The sequence below is a fragment of the Vanellus vanellus genome, assembly GCF_965231255.1.
Source record: "Vanellus vanellus genome assembly, chromosome: 3".
In the NCBI taxonomy this organism is placed as follows: Eukaryota; Metazoa; Chordata; class Aves; order Charadriiformes; family Charadriidae; genus Vanellus; species Vanellus vanellus.
The window spans coordinates 943,667-960,450 of record NC_138907.1 but is presented as its reverse complement, the minus strand read 5'-3'; the positions used below and the strand labels follow the sequence as shown (position 1 = coordinate 960,450).

Genomic DNA, 16,784 nt, shown 5'->3' with positions numbered 1-16,784 from the left:
TGTGTATTACATATGCTGATGTTCCCTTTCTTAACTTGCTTGCGGACCCGTAGCCTTGTCTTCCTCTTAACGCTTTGCTTAACAGTTTCTCTTAATGGCGTACTTCTTGAGCGTATGCCAAAACAGGTATTTGAGTACTTTTGAGAAAGAATGTGCGGGAAGCAATGGAAATAAATACTCGTTTGACTAACCTGATTTGTGTTGCTCACTGGTTCAGCTGAAGGCCCAGAGCGGTGGAGCACGTGAGGGTGGCAGAAGGCCGGTCTGGATGTGCGATCAGAGCAGCCCGTTGAGTCAGTGCATGGAGAGGTGTTACTCACCATAGAAGAGTGCCCTGTTTGATCTTCCTGCCCTGCGGATGCCTGCTCAGGTGCTTAAGGCAAAAGCCAAATGCTCTGGCATGGGGTAGACTCTCCCCTGCGGGGCAATGGACAGAATTGCCGGCTCAGCCTGTGCCTCCGGGCCAATGTGGCAAGGCGCTGCCTTTCACTTGGGCTTCGTGCTCGTCCTGTAGTGAGCCCTCTGATAACTTTAACTTAGGAATTAAGTGAGGCCCAGACGGAGATCTGGGTATGCCTGCTGTGGGGGAAACTGCTCAGCACTTTCTGCAAAGAAGTTAAGTTGTTTAAACGTAATTTCTCTCTCATTATTTTAAATACAACCACGAAACAAAACCATAACCTTCGCAAACATATACGTGCATCCTTTTGCCAGCTGGGGCCTCGGCACGCTTTATCATGCGTAACTTGCCGAGACTGTAATTCCTTAGGAGAGCAGTTAGATATTGGCAACTATGAGATGCCAACGCTCAGTACATTGTCGTGATAAGCTATTTTAGCAACAGCTGGGGATTTAAAAAATAGTAATTTCTTCACAATGTTCACAGGAGTTAATGCAAGATGAAAAATCATTAATTTGAACACTTTAAATAGCTTGGGAGAGTCTACTAGTCCCTCTCCCCTGTCCCGGAAAGGTGCCATCCCGGCCATGTGAGGAATAGACTGTGGCTGTACTTCAAAGTGGGGAAGAATCCAAGAGCTTTTAATGCAATCAAAACAATGAACAAAAATACTGCTGCTGTACAATGTTACTAATTTCTCATGAGGAAAAAAGCCTCAGTTCTAAATTATATCAGTAGTCTTCGTTTTATGTAGTATATGCTTCTTTGCAAACGGCATTGCTTGGATTTTTTGGCTTTTTTGGTCAGAGACAGAATGAAGATTCACCATCAGGTGAGCAGCTAGCTTTCCTTTGGTTAATTCAAATTTTCTATTTAAAGGTTCTGTAAAAATTCTTAATTCATGTTTGTTGCACTGATAAATGCACAGCTCATCTGTTTTGGCAGGAGTTCCCTACAAAGATGTTCTCAGCATTTGTTTTGCAGTATGTCCCTTAAAATATTTAACTTTATTGCAAATTTTTTTTCTAGAAGATACGGTCTGCCAAGATAAATATTTGGTTTGTTATAGTGTGGATTCTTTTTTTTTTTTGATGTCTATATGAAGAACGTTATTTCATCCCTTGTTATTTTGTGAATGATGGGGCATATGTTAGCTATCACTTATAGTGTATTTCTCATATGGTTAACAGCAGCTCTGGAAGCCAGAGAAGTGTTTTAGCTCTATCTTGCGTGTCTTGTTGATTTCTAAAGATTGTATACTGTGAGTGTAGTTGTGATGAGTTGTCCATCAGTTTCTCTGTTTGTGCCTTTCCTAATTGGTGCACTTTATTAAATGAGCATTGATGCAGCATAGACCAGCAGATCGCGTTTAACTCTTGAAACTGTGGTAAAGGTCCTGACAAAAGTCAAACAGCAAGTCTAGCGACTTACAGGTTATATACACTACCCCTGACACCTGTAAATCCCTGTGTAGTCTGAATGTACAATCTCCAAAGAGAGAGAACTCATGTAAAGTTTTGGCAAAATAAACTATGCGCGATGCCTGTAGGGTGACTCTTCCAGCATTTTATGGAATCTCTTGCTTTTATTTGTCCACAGTCTGGTGGCTAGCAAAGAAAGCTAGTTGTCCGTCAAGCTTTTTGTCTCGAGCTTGCTGGCTTTTAATTGAAGATAATATGGTTATTTGCTTGGCTACTTAAACCCATTTCTAGGCTAGCATGTTTTCCCTGCCTCTCAAAGAGTCATTAACCCCAGCAAGGCCTTAGACCTTCCTCTTTCAGATCCAGTTCAGCAAAGTACTTACACTGGAGTCAGTTCCACTCTGCTGTGTTCAGTTTGGGTCCCCACTATACAAAAAAGATGTGGACAGGCTGGAGAGGGTCCCGAGAAGGGCCACCAAGATGATGAAAGGACTGGGAAGCCTGCCGTAGGAGGAAAGGCTGAGAGAAGTGGCTTTGCTCAGCCTTGAGAAAAGGCAGCTCAGGGGAGACCTTATCATCACGTTCCAGTATTTAAAGGGTGGCTACAGAGAAGATGGAGACTCCCTTTTTACAAGGAGTCCCATGGAGAAGACGAGGAGTACTGGGTACAAGTTACTCCTGGGGAGATTCCGATTGGACACAAGAGGAAAATTTTTCCCCATGAGAACAATCAGCCACTGGAATAATCTCCTCAGGGAAGCAGTGGATTCCTCATCATTGGATGTGCTTCAGATTCAGCTGGCCAGGGTGCTGGGCCATCTTGTCTAGACCGGGCTTTTGCCGAGGAGGGTTGGACCAGATGATCCTTGAGGTCCCTTCCAACCCCGGATTCTATGATTCTAGCATGTTGAGTCCTTGGGTCTCTGTTGTGAATGTGTAGGCTAATTCTGAATTGCACATAAGGTGATCATAATTGAAATGCCGGACCTCCCAAGGCTGCACAGAAATGCCGTGGCTTGTTGGGAAATGGCTAAGCTGCAGTTTTCAGGCAGTCTCTTAAGTTCCAGCCTTGGTGGCCATGAAATAGCAAATTAAACTGTTACTGTTCCAGGCCTGAATATGATACGGTGGTGTCAGTGTAATTTGTATGTGGGTGTGAAATGTGTGAGTGCAAGGATAGGTATGTTTCTGTGGGAATTTATGCATTTGAGGAGATTGGAGAGAGAGAGGGTGGGTTTTTTTGTGACGAAGCAGCACGGCAGCTGTTTGAAGGAGCTTGTGGGCTTGGAATGCATTTCTGATCAAGAGATTAACCAGCAGAAGTTGTCAAAAGTTCACTGAACGCGCAGGCTTCAAAGAAGTTGGCCAGGTTGGATGGGGCTTTGAGCAACCTGGTCTCGTGCAAGGGGTCCCTGCCCGTGGCAGGGGGGTTGGAATTAGATGATGTTTAAGGTTCCTTCCAACTCTAGCCGTTCTGTGAAGTAGCTGCAGCTGCGGAATTCTGCAGTGCTGGTGGCCTGGGCTAGTGGGTGTTTGTTGCTGTACAAAGAAGCAGTGGTAGGAAGCTTAGACTGACATGTCACTGGCAGGATGGGCAGAGCGTGGAAAGAGACATGGAATTGTGGTGTGAAAAGTGATTTAGATGTTTTTAAATCTGGGTTACAGTCTGGGTCTCTTTGCGCTATGCATTGCTGAACAGTAGATTCTCTGGGCAAGAGGGACCTCTGCAGTTATATTCTGCAGAATATAACTTTTATCTGAAGGGAGAAGAGAGGGGCGGAAACTGGTCCTACCCCTTCAAGCTAATAACAAGTGTGGAAAACGTGAGCCGAACGCAGTCAGTCTGGCAGCTGACGGCAGCTGGTTCTGTTAGACTTTGGGCTGTAAAGGCAAGCGGAAGAGCTTTGCTCCTGCTTGAACCCAGTAGGAGCTTTAGGAAGCCCAGCTGACTGTAACAGCCCCTCTGGGCTTGTGGAGGAGGTGACGGGAAGAGTGGACCGGCAGTCCCTCAAGGGAGAGGTGGGTGTTGGCTTCAGCGAGGTCTTTTTGTGCGGCTGCAGTTGTCCTCTGTGCAGGTCTTAGGGGAAGTAACGGAGCGTGCTTGACTTCTGTCTTTAGAAGGAAGCCGATACCAGCTCCTTGCTGGGCATTGTTCACCTTCTCCAGTAGGGGCTGGGGTAGGGCTTTGCAAGTAGGAGGAGACACGGGACAGTGTGAGGTCATGGTCCGTGAACTGTAAAAGAAAGGTGTTTACTTCTTCCTTGATCTGCCTTTTGGTGCTATGCCTTTGTAAGGAAGGCAGAATGGGAAAGGAATAATGGGGTTGAGGGGTGGATTGAGTTCCCCTAGCTTAGTCACAGCAGGTCAGGTTACTCACTGGGCACATTTGTGACTCCTCAGAGACGTGGGGTTGGGTTTGTGCAAGGGATGCATCAGAGCTGAGGTACGCAAGAACAGAGAGAAATTCACTTGTTGGTGTTTATTTTAAGAGCAGTTGATGGGCTTTGGTGAAGGTTTTTTCATGTTGCTGAATTTATACAAAGAAGCTGTATAAAAATAACTGGCACCAGATGTAGAATCAATAAAATAATGCCGTGTTAAGTCTTGAAACTGCGGTATGTAACCACAAGGGCTATTTTCACCCATTGGCAGCTTTCCCTTTATTATCTACAGAAAGGGAATGATGGAATTTCTGTTAGCTGTTACTGAATTTAATTTTTAATTTGTAAAAGGACTCAGTAAACCTGTATCGCAGTATGCTCAGCCCCAGCTCCCCGTACACAATGACTACCAACGTTTGTTGTTAGCAGTCACGGGAATCTTCTGGTACCGGTGTGTCAGCAAGAATTAAAGCTAGGCAATATCTTGTCATCTGACTGCTGCCTCGCTTTCTGGGTTTGATCGCATTTGATTCAGCTTAGAAAGAAAAACAGTGACACTAACAAACTCTTTATTTGACCTATGTAAATAGTGTAACCCAAATAACAGTAAATATGTGGAGTCACCAATGTGTTTTACTTCGGAACGGTCTGCTGTTGTCAGTACTTTGACCCAGTTTCACCATTTCACCAAATGAGGCTTACTTTCTTATTTTGAAATGCTTTGTCCCAGGAGAGAGAGGAGAGAAAACACATTGTTTACGCAAGTAAACTAATAGTGGAGAATTAAACACCCACACTTCCTTCTTCAGGAGTTCCCCTGCTAGTAGTTTCTGTGAACTCATAAATCCATCAAGGAAAGACGCTTTTGGTACTAATCAAATGGGTCTTGATGTGACTGTCTGGCGATGATGACATTCTCTGTACCTCTGGGGGAATCAAAAATAGGTTGGACAGAGAAAGGAAAACTGCTCATTCCAAAATGTAGGGAGGAGGAGGAGGACCTTCTTTCTTCATGGCTGGATGAAGGCAGCCTGGGAGAGGCTTTAAGCCTTTCTCTTTCCTGTAAGACCCAGCTAGTGGCTGTAGCATCACCACCTGCCTCTTTATGTATGGGACTGTATGTTTTCCTGGCCTTTTGAGGGACTTAAGGATAGAAGCAGATAGGTGAGTTATTGGGGTGACAATTTTAGACCACCTTCTCAGATACAAATGTGGTGTTGGAAGAAGGGGGAGGGATGAGAAGGCTGCTGAAACCTGTGTAAAATGCCAGATCTTGGAGATGATGTATAATATGAAAGACATCTGTCTTTCCAGGATCCTTATGCAGAGGGCTATGGAGAAAGGGGTAGAAAAGGAGAAGTGCTTTAGTAAGAAGTAGAAAATAGTTAAAATTGCAAAATGTGAAGAGACGGGCTGGTGGGTGGAAAACTTGCAGGCACAGGGAAGAAAGTCAACAAAGTCATGGGGTTTCATCATGGGGCTCACCTGCAAAAGTGAGGGCAAGATGGGTGTAAGGGCTGGGGTAGGAGAGGCTGGGGCTGGTCGGGGTAGGCAGAGTGAGAGAAGGGGGGTCAGTGATGGACAAGCTGATGGAAAAAGGGAAGAGGGCCAGGAAAGCAGCAGGGACCTTTGCATTGTTGACAAATTGCAAGTCAGCAGTGCCAGAAGGAGGAACATTAAGAAGATGGAGGTACCCGAGATGGTTATCAGAGGGAAAAGTTACAGGGAGAGGTCAAGAGGGAACAATTGTTTTCTGAAGGAGGATCAAGAGCAACGTGAGGACAGGAAGGATGACCTCTGTTTTCGTGACTTGGAAGTTACACAGAGTGAGACCCAAGCCAGGAAGCTTGGTTGAGGCTGACATTGTCAGCTCCATGGTGTATATATGAAAAAAGGAAGAGGGGTGGAATTAACTTGGGACAGATATTTCAACAGCCTTCAGCTCTGAATTTCCGGGGTTTCATTGGTGTGTGTCATAACCTTTTTGGTTTTACTATTTAATTTTTTTTTCCATAAAGAAATAGGACAGAAGAAGAAACAATAAATTAGTGTTTATCAGAATAGTATGTCATGTTTGGCTTCTCTCATTTATTTGGTGAAAGTATATTTAGAAACTAAACTGTAGATTCTAAATATTTGAGTATATGAAACTCCTTTGTCTCTAAAAAGAAAGCATCTCCCAAATGAATCCCCCGAAGCCCCCAGATAATAAGCAGTTCAGTTTTATGAAGAAAACACAATTAAAATAATATTACAGCGCATAGTTGGTCAAAGTTGTGGGTGAATTTTCTCATAAAACAATCACTCGTTATAACCAGTCTTGTAGCCTTGTACCTTGTAGGAAATGTGCTGGTGCCTCAAATGATTTTGGGGATTTAAACTTCCTTCCTAATTTTTCCAGATAGGTTAAATAGGGGCAATACCTTGTGTTATGCTATCTGCAGGCTTTGTTCAGAAGAACTGTTAGATTGCCCTGTTTATGCCTCTCCCTTTGCCCCCAACCAGATACTCAAACAGGCAAGAGATGACGACTGTTCAAATTAAGTTTGTTTTCTCCCGAGGATCTTGTGCATTGTGTTGTTTGGTTGTTTTTTTTTAACTCCGAGTAAGACTATGAAATAAGCCTAGGCATTTCGTCTGCTGCGATGTGTGTATGGCACAGCTGAGAGGACAACGAGAGCGCTGTGCTTTGGCTATCCTGCTTGCTGCGTTGGCACACTGACATGACAGCGAACTGACTCACAGACGTGGCTCAGCCTGTTTTTTCCACTCTGTATAGTCAAAGTGTGGTTCAGGAACAAATTACACATTCTGAGCTTGATGGTAGCTTTCCCTCTACAGAATACGGCTTAGCAGCGCCGTGTTGTAGGAGCGCAGAAGGTCTGAAGTCTCTAGTGGGGCAAACCCAGTGCACCAGCCTGTCTCCCTAAAGCCGGGACAGCGACGCAGGCTGTCCACGCTCAGGAGCTTATCTGTTCACGGCTAGCGGATCCGAACTAGGTTAGGTCTGTGAAAACGCTCTCTGGTACAGGCGTAAGTGTTTTGCCGTCTGGTATGTTTACGTGGGAGGTCTTTGTATGGAGAGCAATGAGTTTGGTTTAATTAAGTGAAAGATTTTCTCGCAGTCTTTTCTGTGCACAAAACAAAATAAACAGATCAAGACATAAGCACTGTTCTTTTAAAGTTTTTCTAGTGAAAATACTTTCTTTTGTTCGTTGAGAAATAAATCTTACTTGGGACTCGGCTTCGCAGTTTGCTGTGTTTGTGCACTGGTTCCACAAGAAGAGTGGGTAACCATTTTGGAAGCGTGCTACGAAAAGTGGTGCTTGAAGTAGTCGGTTCTGCAAAAATAAGTGGCGAGTGCCGAGGGAATAAAGCAACAAACTGTCTGTCTGTGTGCCTATGATGTGCAGGTGTTTAAAATGAACAAAGCAACCACAAAAACTTGCATGTGATTTTCCTCATGTAGGGTGTTGGATTACGTTAGCCCAAGAGTCAGAAAGCAGTAGTGGAAATGTAGCTAATGACATGCAAATGCAATTGTTCTTGAACAAAAAGCAGATCGACAATTGCGTAGCTTGAGTCTGCTCAAGGGAGTCACTCGGTGCTGACCTGGTGTAATTCAGTATGTAGGAAGCTTTGCGTTCTTAAACAGGCACATTGGAAACTTGGTCCTCTCAAGACCCAGGTGTTTCAGTGGATTTACACTAGCTGGCCCAGAACATGTAGTCCGCTTACTTTATGAGGCAAAAACGAAGTTCAATTGCTCTAATTTTTCTCTGTTTATTTAATGTTAGATAAATGTTCACATACCACTGACTAGTTGAGCTGCTATTTTTTTGTGTGCGTTTTCCAGGGGTGGATAAATAATAATTGTGGCTTGTTTAGTCAGGTTGTCCCTGTAGAAAATGGATATCCAACCTTTTCTTGCTCCTGCTGATACGTAGCTCCAATAGGACATGCCATTGTTAGCTCAGAGGTTAGAGCTTTCTGTGCCTGGAGGCGTTACCTCTAGTTAACTGTCCGTTCTGTGTCCTCCTCCCCAGAATTACCCTTTCCCCTCTGACTGAGGGGCATCCAAGAGAGATTGACCCTCTCCGAAATAAGGGTAGTCCTTGTCATTGTCTACTGGTGCGGTATAAAACTCTGCAAACAAGGAAAAGTAGAGCATGTATGGGATTAATCCATTAGAGGAAAGACCTGCGACCTCTGGCAAATAAACTACAAGGCATCTTTTCATGGATAGTACTGAATTTATTGTTGCTTCAAACACGTGTACTTTAACCATTTGATAAAGACCCCTTGTATGCGAGAACCCTCTTGCCATAGTATGGATGCAAGTTCAAGTTTGATCTGCTGTATTATGGTATTGCAGGATTTCTCTGCCTGTGTATTACAGATTCATGGAATGGTAATAATGGAGAATATTATTGATCATGAAGTAGTGTAAAAATTTACAGATCTGGAGAACAGACAAGTACCACGTAGTAGTTCTAAGAAAGTTGGCGTACATTTTGCCAAGTCCTTAAAAATGCAGGTGAAGGTATCCTTTTCCTTCTGTCAGGTTGTTTATTTCAGCAGGAAAATCTTATGTATGTCACTCATTGTTAGGTGCAACAGAGTAAACTGCAGAAAAAGATGCTGTACTAGGTGCGGATATCTAAATAGCAGCATAAGCATATCTAATCACTTAACCCTAGATTGGGGAAATATTTGAGTAGATGGAAGCGTTTGAGCTCATTGAACCAGCAGTAGGTCAGGTCTCTGCTCCCCCTTGCTGCATGGAGGGATGTTATCTCTGGCAGCGGTGTTGTCCCTGTTGCAAGCCGTAGGGCAGTGGCCCTGCATGGATACCCACTCTCCAGCCTCCAACAGGCTTCCGCACAGGCGATATCACTGTGGTGATCTTCGGTGGCTGGGTGCCTCTCTTGGGTGAGAAGGTAGGAGTTACGACATGAATGCTGAAACCCTCGGTCTTCTCTGGGATTCGTGGTACTGGAGATAGAGGTGCTTTTCCCGGGTGCTTCTGGGCTTGACTGTGGGTTGTCTTGTGCATCTCCACCTTAGATGCAGGTGCTGTAACTCATCTCTCTCTGCGTTTGACTTAATGCTTCGTTATGAATTCTGAAGCTTCTCCAGACCTTGAAGCTCTAGCGTAATTCAAGCAATCACCTTTCCTTGCTTGTTCCAGGAACTGTAGCTCAATGTTAAATGGTTTTTTTAAGAGGTTTGAAAACATATTTCTGAATGTTTTCACTTTTATTATTCACTGGTTTTGGCAGGAATAACATATGGAAATTACTGAAATACTGCAAGAAATCCTCGTTTTGTGAGATTTGGGGAGAATACGAACGTTCTGAAAGGTTATCCAAATCAAAGGCAATCTTATAAGTGTATTTCTGTGACATGTCTAGAGGCAAAACAAGACATGAATGAATCGATGTACAATCGTTCTCTTATAAGAGATGTGGTAGTATCCTCCACGATTAGATGCTGTGCCAGAGGAAATGACTGGGGTTTTTATTCCCTTTCAGTAATGTGGAAAGTATGCCATGGGAGCAAGCAGGAAGAGGTTCTTCGGTGGAAGAGAGGAAGAAGAAACTGTTTGGAAGGGGAGCAGAGAGACAGCACTAGCAGCAAACACAATCTTCTTGGTAGTGTGCCATGTTCAGCAAAGCCGAAGGGTTGGATTTTCCGTGGCATGCAGTGTTTGCCTAACTGTATGCTGCTGTTGGAAAGAGTGATACAGCGTCTGTTCGTGTCGGTGGGAGCAGAGTCAGGCCAACTCTTGCGCGCTTTTCGGATGGGCTTTTCAGATGCTGTCATTTCTGTGTTTATGACTTCAGCATAGATAAAAGAAGCGGGTAGACAGCTGTGAGACGGCAGATCTATCTAAAAATCTAATGGGACTTAAAACCTCTCATGAGAGGGCCATGCTGAAACAAGTTCAGAGTAATTCCTCTTTATCCTTTAGTCTCTTAAAAGGCTGCCAGGGAGTAGGATCTGGAATCATGTGGGGGAAAAAATAAGCCTGCAGACAAAAGGCTGGTTGAGGCAGGAGTGACGACTAGCTGAAACCAGACGTAGAAACATCAATGTATAGGTTTGGGAGTGATGTTCCCACTTTAGATGGTCAGATAAATCTGCCAAGCCTGAGGCATGGATTAGTTCACAGCGCCTAAAGATCCGAGTCTGTCCATGTAGTAGTTCCGTAAGCAGTTGCTGATATTTTATGGCTTAACAGACAGTGAGGTGAAGGAGTCCTTGAAAAGATGGCTGTGATTTTAACAGCACTGTTATATTAACCAGGATGGGGAGCATTGATACTTCAGGATGCAAATACAGGTGTCGGAAATGATCTACCAAGCAAACCGAAAACAGCTGTGACCTGTAATAAGCAAGTTGACAATATTTGGAGCTGAAGAGTAACCTTTGCATGATATAATTTAGTATCTAGGAGAACATTGCTGTCTGTAAGACAAAGCTGTGAACGGGGGTGGAGGGGGAGGGCAGTTTGCCAGCTGTTTGTTTTAGGAAAGAGGACTACTAGGGAAAAAGCAGCCGTACTGCGCCCAGGTTCCTCCTGCTTGTGAGGCGGATGTGGGGTTACGACCCTACAAACTCTTCACTGCACCTCCAGATGCTGCACTTTGCCCCTCCAACTCATTTGCTGGTTCTTAGGGCATCACTTCTGCCTCTGCATTTACAACCACACTGCACCTTCCCCTCACACTCGCATGAGCCAAGGCTGTGTTGGGCCCTCGTTGGGTTCTGGCTGTCCCCGGGGGGTGGGCACTGGTGCTAGGAGCCCCACAAGCTCATCTGCTTGAGGAGATCGGAGACTTGTGCAGGCTCTGGGGTTTCCCTGCTGGCCGGGCAGCAGTGCAACCCTTCCGTGCCTCTTCTGTGCCGACCTCCAAGAAGTTGAGGAAGGCCCAAATGGCTGGGGCTGCCAGCCCAGGTGTGGGCAAGTGCTCAGTTGCCTTCTCAAGCTGCCCCAGCTGCAGGCGTGCATGGTGGGACCCAGGGATGCTGTATGGTGCAGGCTGGATCTTCTGCCCACATTGAAAAGGCGACAGTAGGAAAGGGCTGAAGGACACCAACTTTGTGTCTCAGCTCATGGTAGACCTCCGATGTGTGAAGTATCTGGATCCCTTGGCCAGGTCTCAAGATTTGGCCATTCCTCTCTCGTGTCAAGCACTTCACCGTGCTCTCTGCCTTCCAGGGGTCTGCTGGAACCCAGAGCTGGGGCCTCCTCCAGGCAGCCCTGTCACCCAGCAGGGCAGACCTGCGTGGCGGTTGCCTCTTGAACCTGTTGCAAGCCGTAGGGCAGTGGCTCTGCGTGGATACCTGCTCTCTCAGCCTCCAACAGGCCTCTGCACAGGTGATGTCCAGAGCCAGATGTCACTGTGGTGATCCTCAGTGATTGTTCTTGTCCTCTCCTCTCCCCGACCCATGGAAATTCAGGTCTTGGATTGGCATTGTGAGTGAAATGGGAGACAAGGATTTGTTTGGATGATGGGACTATAGTGAAGTCTTGGCCGCTTTTCTGTGACTCCTGTTTAATTCTCAGGCTTCTGAGTGACTGTCCTGGTACAGAGTTTGAACAGAAGGGAGCCAGAGGCGAGGCAGCCCTACAGCAGGAGCTTCAGACCCCGATGAGACTGCTCGCTGCTGTAACGCAACAGCTGTCGCTGTGGGGACGTGCGGTGCCTTGTTCGACCTGTACCAAGAAACAAGGCTTAAGAGTTGACAGGGCCTGATGGGACAGATGTAGCAACTGAAAAAGCTTAGAAGCATAGAATGGTATGTCAGCAGTTGGGATGTAACTGAAGCCTGTTTTGCTGATCAGACTACTTGCGCATCATTTAATTCTGCTGGTTGCCTTTAACTGTCTCATACCTTCTTTTCTTTACGGGAAGAGTAATAATTTCCTTGGAGGAATGAGCGAGGTGTGTCACTGACAGTAAATTCAGCGGTGTTGCGTTTCAAATTTTGCAAAATGCATTAAGAGGCGCACTGGGGGAGTAGTAGGCGCAGTTTGCCTGTGATGTGCTCATTACGCTTGAAAAATTAATGTGTTGCATATTTCTGCTTCCTATTCAGTTTTTCAAGAGAGTATTGTTTCTTGAAAAGGATTGCAAGGAGTCATTCATGGTCCTTCTGCCAACATGTGTAGTGAGTGTTTGTCTTTGTCAGATTTTTAGCTCATTATGGGCAGAAATACCGTTGCTCACGGACAGCATACTGGTGGCAACCAGGCTTTCTTCAGCTCACAGGAACTCATGTTCAGGTAGCAGAGATAAAAGTAGAAACAGCGCCTGAAGAAAAAGGGGGTTGATCAGGGAATGTTTGTTATTTCCAAGCTTTTTCAAATGTTTTAATTGAAATGACAAAATACAGGAATATGACGCCGTGTAAAGAGTAACTTGTAATTTTTGCTGTATGCATTATTTGTTTTCTACAAGTAATGAGCTCTTGCATTATTTGAAGAAGGAAAAAAAAACACGACTGTAAACCCTTTCTGCAGCCAGAGGAATGATGGAAGCTAGAATCCTTTTTGCATAATCCCCTCGCTTTTTGCTTGTGGATACAGCTGTGCTAACACAATGCAACATTTGAGTTGAGAGGTCTGCAAAATCCTGGCACCAGTGATAGTTTTCAGACTAAGGCTCTTATTTGGTAGATTTTTTTTCAAAGTGATACTGTGCTCAGCTGTATCTATGTGGCCCTGGAAGTAGGCTTTCAGTTAACTTCAGAGGAAATACTTTCAAAAGGAAAAGTTTAATTTTGCCAAGAATCAGATAAGGTCAGAGTAATTAGACAAACCAGAGCTTTGTGGGTTAGAGATGAACACAGCCCTCCCATGGGGTAGGGCAAATGCGCTCGGAGAACAGGAAAATGAAATGCATGAGGAGGCTTAAATTTGCTGAAAACTTGAAGTTTTTTTGTGTATCTCTTAGCACGTTCTGAAGTGTAGGATTGCATTTTAGAAGTTTGGGGTTTTTTTCACATTTTGAAAAAAAGGAAAATGTATTTATCCTTCCTGTTTCTGGTTTCCAGTTTAATCCACCGGAAAATGTGTTCACTGAATGAATTGTAATTTCTTTTAATACTATATATTTACAAATTGCTACTATAATTTGATTGCAACATGATGCTAATTCACCGTAGGTTTCCAAGAACATATGTGGTAGGCTCTACCGAACTTCCATGCCTTTCTGTTAGGAGGCAGTAGGGATTGTATTTCAGCTCCTCTCCTGCACCCCACTGTTGGCAGAGCGGGCGGTCCGAGGAGTACACTGACAGCTATCAGTCAGCGTTACTCTTCTGACATCAGCTGACCTTTGCCAGTTTACACTTAAGGCCCGGACTGATATTTTCTCCTGTTCTTCCTTGGCTGCAGGATAGTAAACCTTTTTTTTTTTTTTTTTTTTTTTTTTAACCTGAAGTAGTTTCCGAGTGTCTGTGCTCAGTAGTTGCATGGTCTTTACAGATGGAGAATGAAAGAGCATGGCCAGTTCCTTCAGTGGCATGACTTTAGACTTAAAATACAAAAAAGTGGGTTCTGCTAATTCTGTTGGTCAGGCAGCAGAAGGACAGCTGCAGATCTCTCCTCTTCCTTCAGTGGTGGCATTCATGGAGTCTCTTCCCCTCTATCCTTTTGTCAGCATTTGTAAACAGTCATACCTTGTTAGGTTGGCCAAAAGATCAAAAATCATAGTTAGGAACTGAGGAACAGAAAGCCGGTGCAGTTGTATAGCCTCGGTTCCTTCGGGAACTGAGCGGAGGTGGGGTAAGAAGGATTGTGGGCAGGGACCTTTTAAGTTCCCCGGGTTGCTGTGGCCTTTGCTTTCCAGCTCGGGGGAGGGATACAGACTGTCTCGTCTTTGCTAGAACTTACAGCTAAAGAAAATGGGATGTTTTGCCTTGTAAAGTAAGATTGGGATGAGAGGATTAAAGGGAAGGATCCTGAGAAGTCAAGGAAGGTGGTCATCACTACTACCGTTAAATATAAGCACATAGAAAATAGCAAATAGAATTGCAGGAGAGGGAGGAAAGTAGGCGCTGTTCTGACAAGAAGTCAGAAGTCTCGGTTGCATCCGGGTGCCTGAATGGTGCTGTGGCATTCCTGCGTAAATGCAAACCAGGAGGAGAAGGGAATGGAAGATGAAAAGCGCCGTTTTTTCGAAACGTAGAGCTAGCATGGGTGTCAGCGTCCATGGAGTAACACTGCATTTGGGAGAAATTGGCCAAGCAGGCAAATCCTTCCTTTTCCCTGCCCTGTCTTGTCCTTTACACACACGAGCTTTGTCCTGGATGTGAAGAGCCGCGGGAAGACAGCGCGGCTCACAGGAGAGGCTCGTGCTGCTGGAAGGGAGCCGCGCAGACGTGGGGGCGGCGGGCAGTAGTCTGGCACATGCTGCCTGCCCTTGGAGAGCTATGGAGACTGATAAGTAGGTAAAGTACTGACTGCTTCAACCCCGAGAAGGCTGCCTTCCAGATGGACAGACAAAAGGTCACATGAATTGCACAGTGGATTGGCTCCTGCAGCTTGGTGACATTTTCAGATGGGTTTCTGAGCAATCGCCCAGGCAATGTCTAAGCAAATCTCTCTCTGGGCTTTCTGCCGCAGTCCTTAAAACACAGAGGAAGGAGAAACATGCTCACCTCTCTGTTCAGAAGAAGACATGCTTTGCTGCCTTTTTCCACCAGGCGTCCCAATCAGAGAAGGCAGAATTTGTCCTTTCTGACAGCCTCATACTGTCTGAACTCAACAAAGACAACTGCAGAGCAATGGTTTTTCAGCCTGTTTTGGGTCTGAATAAGCACCAGATGTGGACAGCTGTATAGAGAAGTGAAACCTCTCGACAGTAGCTTTGTTTTTCTGCAGTTGTGTCTGTGCACTGTGTGGAGGTACCTCTGAATTCCAAGGTGGGAGACAGGTAGGGGCCCACCCCCAGTTTTCGGAGCATCGCACTCACCCCGGCCACCTATTTTGCTGGTGGATCTTAATGTCTATTTGCATATTGGATGACCTAAAAAAAACCATACGCACCAAAAAACAAACGCAAAAAAAAAAACCACCAGTGTTTCCCACTGTGCTGATTTTAATCAGAAATACTAAAAATTGCTCAAACATGGAACAGTATTTAGGTTACGCTAAGACAGTTTGAAATTACACCGTAACCACGGAGGGTAGTGTGGATTGATTCCCTGGCTACGTAGAGAGCTGAGACGAGCGAGGACTTGGGCTCAGCAGAGGCTCAGAGTTACGCTCATACAGATAGTAATATTATGACATAAGTAATAACAATAATAGCAGCGATGGAAAACTTAGAGCTACAGAACCTCTTATAAACGCAATAAGCAGTGGTCTGGTCTGAGGCTTTCTTCTGACCGAGAGTCGTACTGCTCTTTGAAGGGCAAACTGTGTTTGCATTCTTCTGTGTGTTTGACTGTGGAAGCTTATAAACTTCTGTTCTGTTTTGAAATAAGATGAATGTAAAAATCTTGGCGTGGCCTTATTTTGGTAATAGGATTGCATGCAGACGTCCTCGTGGTTAAATTAAAAAATACTTAAAAAGATTAGATTTCCTCTGAAGGGTTGGTTGTTTGCAAATGTAATGATTAACGACTGAGCCTAGAGATGCAAATACAACTGCATGATCTTGCTCATAAACCTCTAATGTAACTCACTTAAAATCTCTTCTTTTTCTCTGAGGAATTGAATTTGGTGTTGTCATTAAGAGGATAGCATCAACTTGGAAAATGGAAACTTTTATTCTCATTCCTTTTTTGGGTTCTTGGGTCTCCCTCCACCTTTCAAAGGTGCAAATTGCCTCTTCAGAATTCATTGAAAGAAAACTTTTTTATGTGATAACTAAAAAACTCTTGTTATATGGTAACCTTTAGGTTGTTTAGAACAGCCAATATCAAATACCCAAAGTCTTTAAAATGCCTGATGCTCAGCAGAGTGGAACAACTGGTCTTGTGCACGTGGCAAACGAGGACACAGAGCTCAACTGATTTAATAGCATCTGCAACCCCCCCTTCCCGGGACTTCACTCTCTTATAGGATTGGTGCAATCAAGTTATTTAGACAGACTTTAAGTAAAGCAACACCGATCACAATGCTTTAGAGCCTTATGAGGAATGTATTTCTTTAAATACGCTGACTTACAAAGAAGGTTTGATTATCCCCTCCCTCCCCCCCCCAGCTGTGTTTTGTCTTCTCTTGGTCATCCTCTAGTGTTTGGCTTTCACAAGAATGCAGAATTGGGGATTTTTCTTTCAACCTTTAAGGTCTGCAAGCTCTGTCTGGAAAACAGGCTGGTTCCTGCGCTTCCCGGCATGGCCGCTTTTGAACCAGAATCTAAGTGGAAAAATGTAACCTTTTCTAGGGCTCTTGTGGTATGACCTTTGGAAAGAGGGTGAACAATTTAAAGCTTCCTTCTACATGTTAAAACCAAGAGAAACTGTCTCTCTTCTCCTGCCTCTACCTCTCGCCCTTTTCCAGTACTCGAGCTTGCCAGGGCTTTTCATTTAACCCTTTTTTCTTTTCAGCTCCTCCTTTCTCCT

The 16,784-nt window shown here is 44.7% G+C and overlaps 1 protein-coding gene across 1 annotated transcript in view; it reads left to right on the top strand.

Moving 5' to 3' along the window:
• Positions 1–206: 206 nt before the first annotated feature.
• Positions 207–16,784, top strand: part of RIN2 (Ras and Rab interactor 2) — a 67,564-nt gene continuing 50,986 nt past the window's right edge. Inside the window, exon 1 of the mRNA XM_082480185.1 lies at positions 207–370. Coding sequence (XP_082336311.1) covers positions 359–370 — 12 coding nt within the window. The 5' untranslated portion in view covers positions 207–358. The remainder of the gene's footprint in view (positions 371–16,784) is intronic.